This window comes from Saccopteryx leptura, chromosome 3 (genome assembly GCF_036850995.1).
Source record: "Saccopteryx leptura isolate mSacLep1 chromosome 3, mSacLep1_pri_phased_curated, whole genome shotgun sequence".
Classification (NCBI taxonomy): domain Eukaryota; kingdom Metazoa; phylum Chordata; class Mammalia; order Chiroptera; family Emballonuridae; genus Saccopteryx; species Saccopteryx leptura.
Genome location: NC_089505.1, coordinates 9,905,078 through 9,917,029, shown reverse-complemented (window position 1 = coordinate 9,917,029; position 11,952 = coordinate 9,905,078). Strand labels below are relative to the sequence as shown.

The following is an 11,952-nucleotide window of genomic DNA, read 5'->3' as shown; positions in this document are numbered from 1 at the left end:
ATACTAGAAGGATGGAGCAGCATTTGTAGGGGTGGGCAGTCTGGCAGCGGCAGCTTAGATTTGGACACACTGGTTTGAGGTGCATCTTAGACATTTACTGGTCTTTCTTTTTTTTTTTTTTTGTATTTTTCCAAAGCCAGAAACAGAGGCAGTCAGACAGACTCCCGCACGTGCCCGACTGGGATTCACCCAGCACGCCCACCAGGGGGCGATGTTCTGCCCATTTGGGGCGTCGCTCTGTTGCATCCAGAGCCATTCTAGCGCCTGAGGCAGAGGCCACAGAGCCATCCCCAGCGCCCGGGCCATCTTTGCTCCAATGAAGCCTCAGCTGTAGGAGGGGAAGAGAGAGACAGAGAGGAAGGAGGAGAGGGGGAGGGGTGGAGAAGCAGATGGGCGCATCTCCTGTGTGCCCTGGCCGGGAATCGAACCTGGGACTCCTGTACACCAGGCTGACGCTCTACCACTGAGCCAACCGGCCAGGGCCTGGTCTTTCTAATTACAGAAGCGGAAGGTCTTATTTATAGACAACTAGGGGAAAATATACGTAAACTAGCGGATCCCCCGCAGCCCCGCCCCCTGCGGCCGTGGCCAGTGATGGTGGGTTAGGTGTCTCCCCACTGCATTTTTCACATACGTTAGAAGAACTTACACCAACACAGTAGCCTGTGTGTGGTGTCATGTGCAAACATACTTATGGATGTATATATTTATATTCAATAGTAGAATATTAGGATTCTATTACATGTGCTGTTAATTATTTGCCTTTTTACTTGCTAAGTTAATTGTTTTTTAAGTTAAACATTTTATTTGGATGGCTGGTATCATTTTCTCTCAACTCAACCTTGGATAAAAATGCCAAGATAGGGCCCTGGCCAGTTGGCTCAGTGGTAGAGTGTCCGCCTGGCGTGTGGATGTCCCGGGTTTGATTCTCAGTCGGCACACAGGAGAAGCGCCCATCTGCTTCTCCACCCCTCCCCCCCCCTCTTTCCTCTCTGTCTCTCTCTTCCCCTCCTACAGCTGAGGCTCCATTGGAGCAAAGCTGGCCCGGGTGCTGAGGATGGCTCCATGGCCTCTGCCTCAGACACTAGAATGGCTCCTATTGCAACAAAGTGACGCCCCATGTGGGCAGAGCATCGCCCCCTGGTGGGCGTGCCGGGTGGATCCCAGTCGGGCGCATGCGGGAGTCTGTCGGCCTCCTCACTTCTAACTTCAGGAAAAAAAAAAAGCTGAGATAACACCAAGGTTGGGAAATGTGAAGACTGAACCCTAGGACAGGCCAGCAAGGCTGCAGGAGCCCCTCTGGGGCCACGTCAGAGGCCATGGTGTTTGGTGTCCGCGGAGGAGCCTGGGGCTGAGGCGGGGGTGGGGGCGACGCTGCCCCAGGTTAACCGTCCCCCACCTTCCCTCCGTGTCTCTCACAGACCCGTGCTGGCCATCGTGGAGGTGGAAGTTCAAGAAGTGGACGTAGGTGCTCGGGAGAGGGTCTTCCAGGAAGTGTCCTCTTTCCAGGGCCCCCTGGACGCCACCGTCGTCGTCAACCTTCAGTCGCCAACCTCAGAGGAGAAGAACGAGTTTCCCGAGGACGTGCGCACCGAGCTCATGCAGACCTTGGGGAACTACGGGACGATCGTTCTTGTCAGGTAACCAGCCGCTGCCCCCGCCTGCATGGGTTCCAGTGTCGGGGACCCTGTGGAGCCGTGGGGGCTGCCGAGGCTCGCCCGGGTTGACTCGGCGCGTCTCCTTTGCTCCAGGATCAACCAAGGGCAGATGCTGGTGACCTTTGCGGACAGTCACTCGGCTCTCAGCGTCCTGGATGTGGACGGCATGCAGGTGCGTCATGCTTGGTCCCCAGGGTTGTCCCGTGCGGCCACGGGGTCACGTCGTCCCCTCTCCTCCCCCTGTGGTGCCCCATGAAGACAGTAGCTCGGACTCTTCATCTGGAGTCTGGTTCTGGTGTCTTTGTAGACGTGTCTAATGTCTTGCCCTGGTTTCCTGTAGAATTTGGGAGAAAGAGTGAGTTTTAGAGTCTGGTTGCCGCCGCGTCACGGGGCCTGTCTTCGCTCACCTCCGTGTGGGGGAGTGTTGGGGTCTTTCTCTTTAGAGTATATTTTGGAACAGGCAGCTCAGGTCGTTTCTGTTTTGATAACATCCTGATATTAAATCCACACGGAACAGAAAGCCCGAGACGACAGTTTGACCTTTATTTAGACCAAACGCGAGGCTGCCCGAGGTCTGGACCCACCTCTGTTTTTCTCGGCCCACGTGAAGGTTGGCCCGGCTCCCGCCCCTGAGTTTGTGCGAGCAGCACTGGGGACCGGGGCAGGTTGCCGGCTCCTGCGTTCATTCGGGGACGGCCGCTGTCCCTTACAGGTGAAAGGCAGAGCGGTGACGATCCGCCCCAAGACCAGGGACTGGCTCAGGGGCTTGCAGGAGGAGATCCTCCGGAAGCGGGGCAGCACGGCCTCCGTGTCGCCCACGGCCAACTCCTGCTTGCTGGAGGAGAACTTCGACTTCACGAGCTTGGACTACGAGTCCGAAGGTGAGTGGCCCCTGAGGCCTTCCCGGTCGGGACGGCGAGGTGGGCAGACAGGTTTCTCCCACAGACTGTCAAGAGCCCCTCTAAGACCCGGCCTCAGAGAGGTCACAGAGGGTCCTGGGAGTGCGATGAGGTGGGGAGCACTCAAGTGTAGGATGATGTGTGGAATGGTCGATCCGCCCCGTGGAGACGTCTGAACTTGCTCTGAAAACGGTGGCGAGGAGGATGTCAGGGTCCTGGTTTCAGTCCCCGTCCCAGGCAGGAATGGGATCCGCGCCCGTCCCTGCTGACACGCGGGTTCCCGCGGCCCGCTAGCTGCTGGCTGTGGGTCCTGATGTGAGCCACGGGCCCTGTTGAAACGGGCCTGCCCACGACGGGCTAGGCCCCCGCCCTCATTGTGTTCTGTGACCTACTTGTTCCTCAAGGGGATATTCTCGAAGATGACGATGACTTTTTGGACGAACTAAGTCAGCCTGTGGTCTCAGACAGTGACCTGGGGGGCGATGACCTTTCCGATGCCCCCAGCTCCACAGCAGCAGCGCCGCCCAGCAAGTCACCGGCACGGACCAAGAAAAAGCAGCATCCGACCTACAAAGGTAGCTTGGGCCTCCTCTCCTCTCTCCTCTCCTCTCCTCTCCTCTCCTCTCCTCTCCTCTCCTCTCCTCTCCTCTCCTCTCCTCTCCTCTCCTCTCCTCTCCTCTCCTCTCCTCTCCTCTCCTCTCCTCTCCTCTCCTCTCCTCTCCTCTCCTCTCCTCTCCCTCCCCTCCCCTCCCCTCCCCTCCCCTCCCCTCCCCTCCCCTCCCCTCCCCTCCCCTCCCCTCCCCTCCCCTCCCCTCCCCTCCCCTCCCCTCCCCTCCCCTCCCCTCCCCTCCCCTCCCTTCCCCTCCCCTCCCCTCCCCTCATTTTCTTCTCTTCTCTTCTCTTCTTTCTCTTTCTCTCTTTTTCTTCTTCTTCTTCCTTTGTATGACCTTTCTTTTCTAACTAGCCTTCAGTACCGAGTTCTCTCTCAGCATCTGTGCGTGATGTCGGGTGCGCCCATCCCGTAAGGGCTGAAACACGAAGGCCTGGCAAGCAGTGGGCTGGGCGCTGGGACGGTGTCAGCTACCACCACACTGGTTCCCTCTAGTGACCTGTGTGATTTTCACAACGATCAGTGCCCCTGTGATATCCCAGATTCATGATGATTCCTGTTTCTCCTGTGTATTCAAATGCCACAGCTCTGAACTGGTTTTACGTTGGATTTTTCCTTTTCAAAACTTTTCTGATTCCATCCCACGAAAGACCTATTCAGTATCTGCGTCCTGAGCTGCTGGTCTGTTGTTACCTTCTTATACCATGATGTTATTACACCGTAATAATTTTATGCATTATGTGATTATATATGTGATATATATGTGATTAATGACATTATACACTGTAGACGGTAGAGGGACTGAAAGCCATATAGATTGAACTGCGCGTCCCTAGATTATAGGGTATAGTCACTCTTGAGTGGTTTAGGTTTTTTTTGTTTTTGTTTTGTTTTGTTTTGTTTTTCAGAGAGGGATAGGTAGGGATAGACAGGAAGGGAGCGAGATGAGAAACATCAATCATTAGCTTTGGTTGCAACACCTTAGTTGTTCATTGATTGCTTTCTCATATGTGCCTTGACCGTGCGGCTACAGCAGACTGAGTAACCCCTTGCTCAAGCCAGAGACCTTGGGTCCAAGCTGGTGGGCTTTTGCTCAAACCAGATGAGCCCGCACGCAAGCTGGCGACCTCGGGGTCTCGAACCTGGGTCCTCCGCATCCCAGTCCAACGCTTTATCCTCTGTGCCATCGCCTGGTCAGGCTCTTGAGTGGTTTTAAAACCCCCTAGCGTTCGTGGGCTGGAGCGGGTGGTTTGTAGAGTGCAGACCCAGCTGCAGTCAGGTGTGCCTCCTGCTGTCGGTCACCGTGTCTTCTGTCAGAGGAGCGCTGTGCCCAGCAGGGGCAGGGGCAGGGCTCAGCCTGTGTCAGGACCCTCGGAGCCAGGGCTGAAAACAGAGAACAGGGTTGAAAGTGAATTGAGATGCTTCCCAGGGAAAGTATGTTGCCAGGAGAGGTGCACAGACCCCCAGATCCCTTTGACTGGGTGGCGGTCCCAAAGCTAGTTAGTAGCCTGGCTGATTGACCCATCAGGAGCCCTGGGACTGACAGGTTCCTGAGCCCCGGCATGGAGATGGGGATTGGGCGGAGGTGGGCTGGACCCCGGGAATCCCCAGGGGGCGGAGGCTGTGCATGACTGGTCCAGAGGGCTCCTGCCCTGCTGTGGAAGTGGCCATCGGGATGTGCTCTTCAGATAAGAGGTGACCCTTTTCTGTAGTGGGGCCTCATTCCAGCAGCCTGTCTAGGGTGGGGCAGACGTGAGCGCAGACGCCTCTCTGAATGCAGACTGGGGGCACAGGGGCTGTGTGGGCTACCCGGCCACCCGGTGGGCATCGAGATGTATTCACCCGCTGGGTAATCAGAAGGAGAACCCCCACTTCTCCCAGCTCAACCTCAGATCTCATGGTATGCAGCTGTGGATATGAGGGACGGGGTGTCTGAGCCAAAATGAAATGAACCAGGCTGTGTTGTAGTGTGCCAGGGAGGACCCAAAACTGTTCCAGATTCGTATGTGATAAATGTCTACGTAATAGAATCCAAAGTCCTTTCCTCGTGCTGCTCTTAGCCTTGGAAGGTCTTGGCAGGACAGATCAGGATGGTGACACTTGTGAAAGAGCTGGCCCTGGGCTGCAGTGTTGGGGACTTGAGCACTCGGGGACACTCCGTTCTAGGGGCGTGTCTTGCCTCATTGGCAGAGACAGGAAATTATTCTCAGCTTCCCAAACAGTTGTCATGTTTTTAGAGTGAGGACTTTAAAATGAGGGGCTCTGGTTTTTAACTTGTCCCCCCACCCCCACCCCCGACTCCATGCGGACGTCTTGTTCTAGAAGGGCACTTGCCACTTGCCTCTCTGTCTCTGTACTGTAAAATATTCCGGTGTCACTCATGTCTGGACAACAGATCTTGTCTAGGGCTCACTGACAGTTCCAAGCAAGCACTGGCTGTCCTTCCCCTGCCCTGCCAGCAGTGAGGGGACACTTCAGCTGTCCTGCGGGAGCTCCTCCTGCCCCAGGCGGCTCTGTGCACACCTGCGCCTGAGCCGACTCCCCTCACTCACCTTCCGCCGTGTCCTCCAGATGACGCCGACCTGGTGGAGCTAAAGCAGGAGCTGGAAGCTGTTGGGGACTTCCGCCACCGTTCTCCAAGTAGGTCTCTGTCGGTTCCCAATAGGCCTCGGCCACCTCACCCACCGCAGAGACCCCCCCCTCCAAGTAAGACTTTGCTGCTTTGGGCTTTCGCGCCTGCTGGGAATAACTGCGTACTTCCTGCTGCTGAACCAATGGCTGTCCGTCCCCTTCGGCCCCGCCGTGCGCTCTGTCCGCCCTGGATCCCTTTTTGTCTCAGCCCCGTGGCATGTTTGATGTCGACCAGAGACGGCTGTGCTTCTCGTGGCCACTTGAGCGACCCCTTTGCAGAGCTACTCTTGGTCTTCCCGTGGCTGTGCTTGGTTGGCTGTAAGCTGCTTCCCGGGCAAAACCTTAGGAAATGGAAAATCGGGGCCTCAGCAGGCCGAGGAGGAGTTTTGTCGCTTCATCCGCCCCACCCGCACCCGCACCCCCACCCCACCCCGTCCCCACAGGGTCTTTCAGAATCCTCTCCCCGGCCTGCTGCCAGCCCTCTCTCCGCTGAGTGAACCCCGGTGCCCTAACGGGCAAGGTGACAGCACGCCTGCCTCTGCCCGGCGTCTCCTGTCTGCGAGCCCAGGCCTGGGGGCTCCTGGCGTTCCGGCTGGGACCTGCAGACAAGCCCCCCCCCCCAGGTCTCATGGGAGCTGCTGTTCTTCCTGGCTCCTCAGAACACCACGCTTTGCCCCTTAGACTTGCATTCGTAACTGGAAAGTAAAGTTGTGACATGCTTCTGCTCGGTTTCTGGTTACCCTGCTGCTTACTGCCCCAGATCCCCAATATGTGACAATTCGACGCAGATATCGCTAAGGCTTTACTTTCAGAACTGGGTCCACCTTGGCGCACGTCACCATGGCAACCAACAGCACACCCGAAACACACGGCTTTCTAAACGTCTCTCTTACTTTTCTGTGTTGCTGCTCAGAAGATAAAATATAAATAAAAATTTTTAATGTGATAGCATATATTTTTGTGGGAAACTTTACAGAAGTAAATAAATATAAGAAAGAATTAAAATTTTAATTTCCTTTGACTACCTAGAGATGACAGCTATTAATCAAAAGACTGCCAGCCTTTCTCCAATTATACATATCTATATCTATAAGGACAATTTTTTATTTCAATGTATTTTACAAAGTTGTTACTCATTTTGTTTGAGCGTTTGTCTTTCATCAGATGTCTCAGTCATTAAGTGTTGTTCTAGGACATGATTTGTTAATAGCCACAGGTATAATTTAGCATAGATTATTCACCTGCTTTGGGATTTTTTTTAGACTTTGCCCATAAAACATTTAAAAATTTTGTCCTAGTAACAGTAGTGTATTTAAAACCATTTAAGTCTTTATATCATATTTGAACCCCCTAATATATCAGATTAACATTTACTTTGAAATAATTGCTGTCCCAGAGAAAACTACGCCCTGTGTATACTCAGACCCTAACTGCCTCTGTGGTCCTGCTGGGACATCAGACTCCTCTGATTTGCCTCGCTGTCGGCTGACTGGGAATTTGCCTGGAAGCAGTCAGTAGCAGCCCTGAGATTAAGACTTTGCTCTTGTCGGTTTCTACAGCAGGGTTAATGGTGAAAAAGTCGGCCTCGGATGTGTCCATCTCCTCCGGCACCCACGGGCAGTATTCGATCCTGCAGACAGCAAAGCTCCTGCCAGGAGCACCTCAGCAAGCAGTGAGTTCTTCTGTCTCTGGCTCAAAGTGAAACAGACATTCCAGACCCAAGGAGTAGGCCCTGTGGTTCACCCTCAGCCCCTAAGATCACCCAGTCACCCTCCTTCAGTGAAATATACAGATCTCTCTCTCTCTCTCTCTAATCCTCTACCTGTCCACCCGCTTATCCTCAAATCCCGTAACTTAGTCGTAGGTCTTTTATGGGCTTCTACACAGTCGTGCAGAGCATTAGAGAGAAATCACGTTGATGGAAAACCCAAGTGTCTCTGTGGGGAGGGCTTGTTGGTTTCTAGACGCACCTGCTTCTCTTTCTGCCAATGCCTGGCTTTGACCTTGGTGTGTAGGGCAGTGCTTGGTAGGGAAAAGAATGGAGAAATTCAGATCCATTGTCTGAACAAAATTAGGATCATTCTCGAGTAAAGTTGCCTGAGAAAAGGAGCTAGAAAGAGACCTGATGGGCCTAAATAACGCAGTAGGGACAGGTGATAATAGCACTTTTGCTGGGTTTTAGAGGAGGGAGTTCCAAAGGGTGGCACCGAGCTGCTAAAGACTGTAGGTGAAGGTCATGGGATCAGGGTGTGGTGGTGCTGGTGGAAGCTAACGTGTCCCCAGAGGTACAGGGAGCTGGGCCAGGTGCCCAGGTGGTCACTGCAGGGGCAGGGGCTTGACTACACATCCGTGGTTTGCAGGAATGCAGGCAGGTCACCAAAGAGGACCTAGAGATAGAAAGGTCACTTTCCTTTTTCCTTTTTTTTTTTTTTTTTTGTCTTTTTGAAGGGGAGGGAGGGAAAGAAAAGCATCAGTTGCATCACTTTAGTTCATTGATTGCTAGCTACTACGTGCCTTGACCACTGGGCTCCTGCTGAGCCAGCGACCCCTTGCTCAAGCCAGCTGCCTTTGAGCTTAAGCCGGTGACTTTGGGATCACGTCAACGATCCTGAGCTCAAGCCAGAAACGCTGCACTCAAGCTGGGGACCTCGGGGTTTCTAACCTGTGACCACAGCATGTTCTGGGTTGATGCTCTGTCCTCTGTGCCACCACTGGTCGGGGGAAAAGGCATTTCCTAGGAAACGTCTATAAGTGTTTTAGTCGCTCAGCTGGGTGGAAGGCATGGCTCCTGATTCGCTTTCTGACTCTTTCCCGGTTGTTGCAGTAAGGTCAGAGGGTGGCTTGTCCACTCTGCAAAACCCTGTAACCACCCGGTTTGGGAGACGGGGTTCTGCGCTCTGAAATCAACTGCGTTCCTCTTCTCGGCACGCGAGTGCTCCTGGAGGAGAAAGGGGCTGAGGGTGCGGCGTAGGCAGGACTGTGTCTTAGTCACCGTCTGAGGGAGTGCCAGGGACAGGTCAGCACGCAGTGAACTGGCCAGGTGAAGCTGTTTTCCCACCCACGGTAATACCCCTTCTCTTCCTGATTCTGTCCTCAAGCCCAGAGCCAGGACTGGGATAAGCAAACCTTACAACGTCAAGCAGATCAAAACCACCAACGCCCAGGAGGCGGAGGCAGCAATCCGGTGTCTCCTGGAAGCCGGAGGAGGTAGGTGTTCCTGGTCACTGGGCTCCCTTTAGTTTCCTGCTCCTGCTAGAGGGGCCAAGATGAGAAAATAACTTCTTCTTTTTTTTCTAAAAGCAGTATTAAATGAAAGCACCCATTAGCAACATTTCATAAAATTCCACTACTAAGATGTCCATTTAAAGTTATATATTTAAATTTAGTTAAGTGTATATATAAAATGAACCCCAGGGTTATTAAACAGCACGGAAGGGGGAGATTGAAATAAACACAAATGAATTTTAGAAAAGGGCACTAGGAAAGGGCTCCAGGCATGAACACACTCCACTTTAAGAAGGGAGAGCTGGGTGTGCATCCCGGTTGGAGACACAAGATCCTCTCTCTAAATTACCAGCCACGGTAGGTTCTTTGCTGTTTGTTAATTTAGTTGCTGTTACTTCACGTAACCCGTGTTATTCATATTTTACCTTGGAATCTCCCTCGTGTATTCAAATCACTGGTACCTAACTTGTGTTGATTTTGGAAGGGGGAGGTTACATCGCCCGAAAAGCCACATGCAGTTAAAATTGCCTGATTTGTTTTCAGTGGGGATATTTAACTTATGTGGGATTTTCAAATAATATCGAAGGAGGGCATAAATTAAGAGGATAAGAAATACTGTTGTAGGAACAATGTCACCAAGTGGTTTCTTTCTTATTTAAATTTATTTCTAAGTAAGTATTAAAAAACATTTTTTTATTTTAAAATATAACTACCATTGTATATAACCACTCAGGTGTCCATCAACTGATGAACTGGTAAAATGTGGTATAACCACACGATGGAATATTATCTTCAGCCATGATAAAGAATGGAGTACTGATACATACTATACCGTGGGTGAATCTTGAAAATAGTATGCTATGTGTAGACAAACACACATATCCTATTTATGTGAAGTTTTCAGGACAGGCAAATCTACAGAGACAGAAAGTTCTAGTGTTTCCGGGGGCTGGAGAGAGGGGGATGGGGAGTGCATGCTGTGGGTATGTGTGGGCTTTCTTTCGGGGTGAGGACGACGTCCTGGAATTAGACAGTGGTGACGGGTGCAGAACTTTGTGAATACACTGAAAACCACAACTGCACAGTTTATGGTATGTGAATCATATTGCCATTTTTAAAATATATATTCTATGGATATGGAGGTTAGAGGTTTGAAATCGACCTGGAGTCCGAACTGAACATTTTCTTGGTCATGGGTTCTACTGAGATTTTAAGGAGTTCTGGGTCACCTCCCGGAAGAAAGGCACATACACGTATATCTCTGCATGTGATGTCAGGGCGCCCCTGATGTGCCCTCAACCACCCACGACCCAGCTCCCCGTGCTGTTGGGCAGGTAAGCGTGAGATGCCCGGGGCCAGCCCTAGCCGCTTGGCCCTGACAGCCCTGGAACATTTGTCTTAGGAAGAAGGAAACGCAGTGCATTGGTGATCACCCAGCCCTAGCCGCTTGGCCCTGACAGCCCTGGAACATTTGTCTTAGGAAGAAGGAAACGCAGTGCATTGGTGATCACCCAGCCCTAGCCGCTTGGCCCTGACAGCCCTGGAACATTTGTTTTAGGAAGCAGGAAACGCAGTGCATTGGTGACTACCCTCAGGATGCAGACCGCCTCGTCAGCGGAGTGCCTTGTCCCGCCCACTTCAGCCACGCACTTGTATGTTTCAGGTGCCCCTGGAGAAGCCCTAAATGCCGCAGCCCTGAGGGACCAAGGGGCCTCCAAACCAGAGCCCACGGCGGGGGTGGCCCCGCTCCTGCCCCGTCGGCCCGCGCCCAGAGTCCCCGCCATCAAGAAGCCAACCTTGAGGAGGACCGGGAAGGTAAGAACCAGCCGCCTCCGTCTCTGCCGAGTTGCGCAGACATCGTGTTAGGTAGGAATGGCATCTCTGTTGATGTCTCTCCATACACGTCCATGAGTCCCTGGCATGGCCCCCCTTGGAGAAAGCTTCTCCTCCGTATCCCGGCTCGCTGGGCAGAACACCCAGGAACGTCTCACCACACAGGGACACGGTGTGGAGGTCTCTCTCACCCGTCCTGGCTGAGCCCCCCATCGAGCCGCGGTGGGGTGCCTGGTGCCACGTGGTCCAGGATTTCCTGTGATGAGTGTGGTCTGTGTCGTGCGTGTGTGGTTTCGCATGGGCCAGGTTTTGTTTGCGTTGGAGGGGCCGTCACCGGTGCCCGGACGCGCGGCCTCGGGCCTGGGACGCTGGAGGCGCCACCGCTTTTCTCGCCACTTTTCTTGCAGATTGTGTTCTGCTCTCGCTCTCCGGCCTCTCAGCCTTGCTTGCTGCTTCAGAGACATGAGTTTGTCAGGACAGTAGCCGCCCAAAGACTGGCACCTCTAGAGGAATCTGGATCTTCCGTTTGACCTCAGTGGTCTAGTGCCGGACCCTCGGTAACCCCTTGCTGGTGGTGACAGATGGCTGCTGCTTTTCCGCCTGCGGACGGACGTGTGAACCGTGGCCTGTGCGCCGGTTCACGCCGAGCTCGCTGTCTCCTCCTCTGGCCACGCTGGCTCTTTGCACCCGCCCTTTCCTCCCTATTCCTCCTCCTCTTCGCCTGGACGCGCTTTGCCTTTTCTCTGAAAAGCCAGGGGCAGAAACTAAAGCGTTGTCCCCAGCCTGCTGCCCAGGGAGGCCAGTCAGAGGCGGCTGACAAGGGACCGTGCTTGCTGTTGGTTTTCTAAAGAACCAAAGAAAACAATGAAAGGCTGATGCCTATAAACCGTAGGTAGCGGTTTCGGTACAAGGGCTTCCGTGTGCACCGGTGCGGGTGAGGCCTTCGGGTGGTTTTGAATTCGAACGGAGCAAGGACAGTGTCTGGGCTAAAACGTGCCATTCTGCTTATATGTAAATAACCAAGATTCGAGCAGCAAGCGTATCCGTTAGTCCTTCCGTGAGCCTAGTGCCGGAACAACACAGGTGACTTCCGTGT

General features: G+C 53.3%; 1 protein-coding gene across 1 annotated transcript in view; it reads left to right on the top strand.

Annotated features, from left to right (window-relative positions):
* The window catches only part of SYNJ2 (synaptojanin 2), a 120,721-nt gene that overhangs the window by 104,164 nt on the left and 4,605 nt on the right, over positions 1-11,952 (top strand). The window contains exons 10-17 of the mRNA XM_066372534.1: positions 1,422-1,640; positions 1,752-1,830; positions 2,371-2,539; positions 2,962-3,132; positions 5,739-5,873; positions 7,358-7,470; positions 8,897-9,005; positions 10,687-10,838. Of these exons, the coding sequence (XP_066228631.1) occupies positions 1,422-1,640; positions 1,752-1,830; positions 2,371-2,539; positions 2,962-3,132; positions 5,739-5,873; positions 7,358-7,470; positions 8,897-9,005; positions 10,687-10,838 (1,147 nt within the window). The remainder of the gene's footprint in view (positions 1-1,421; positions 1,641-1,751; positions 1,831-2,370; positions 2,540-2,961; positions 3,133-5,738; positions 5,874-7,357; positions 7,471-8,896; positions 9,006-10,686; positions 10,839-11,952) is intronic.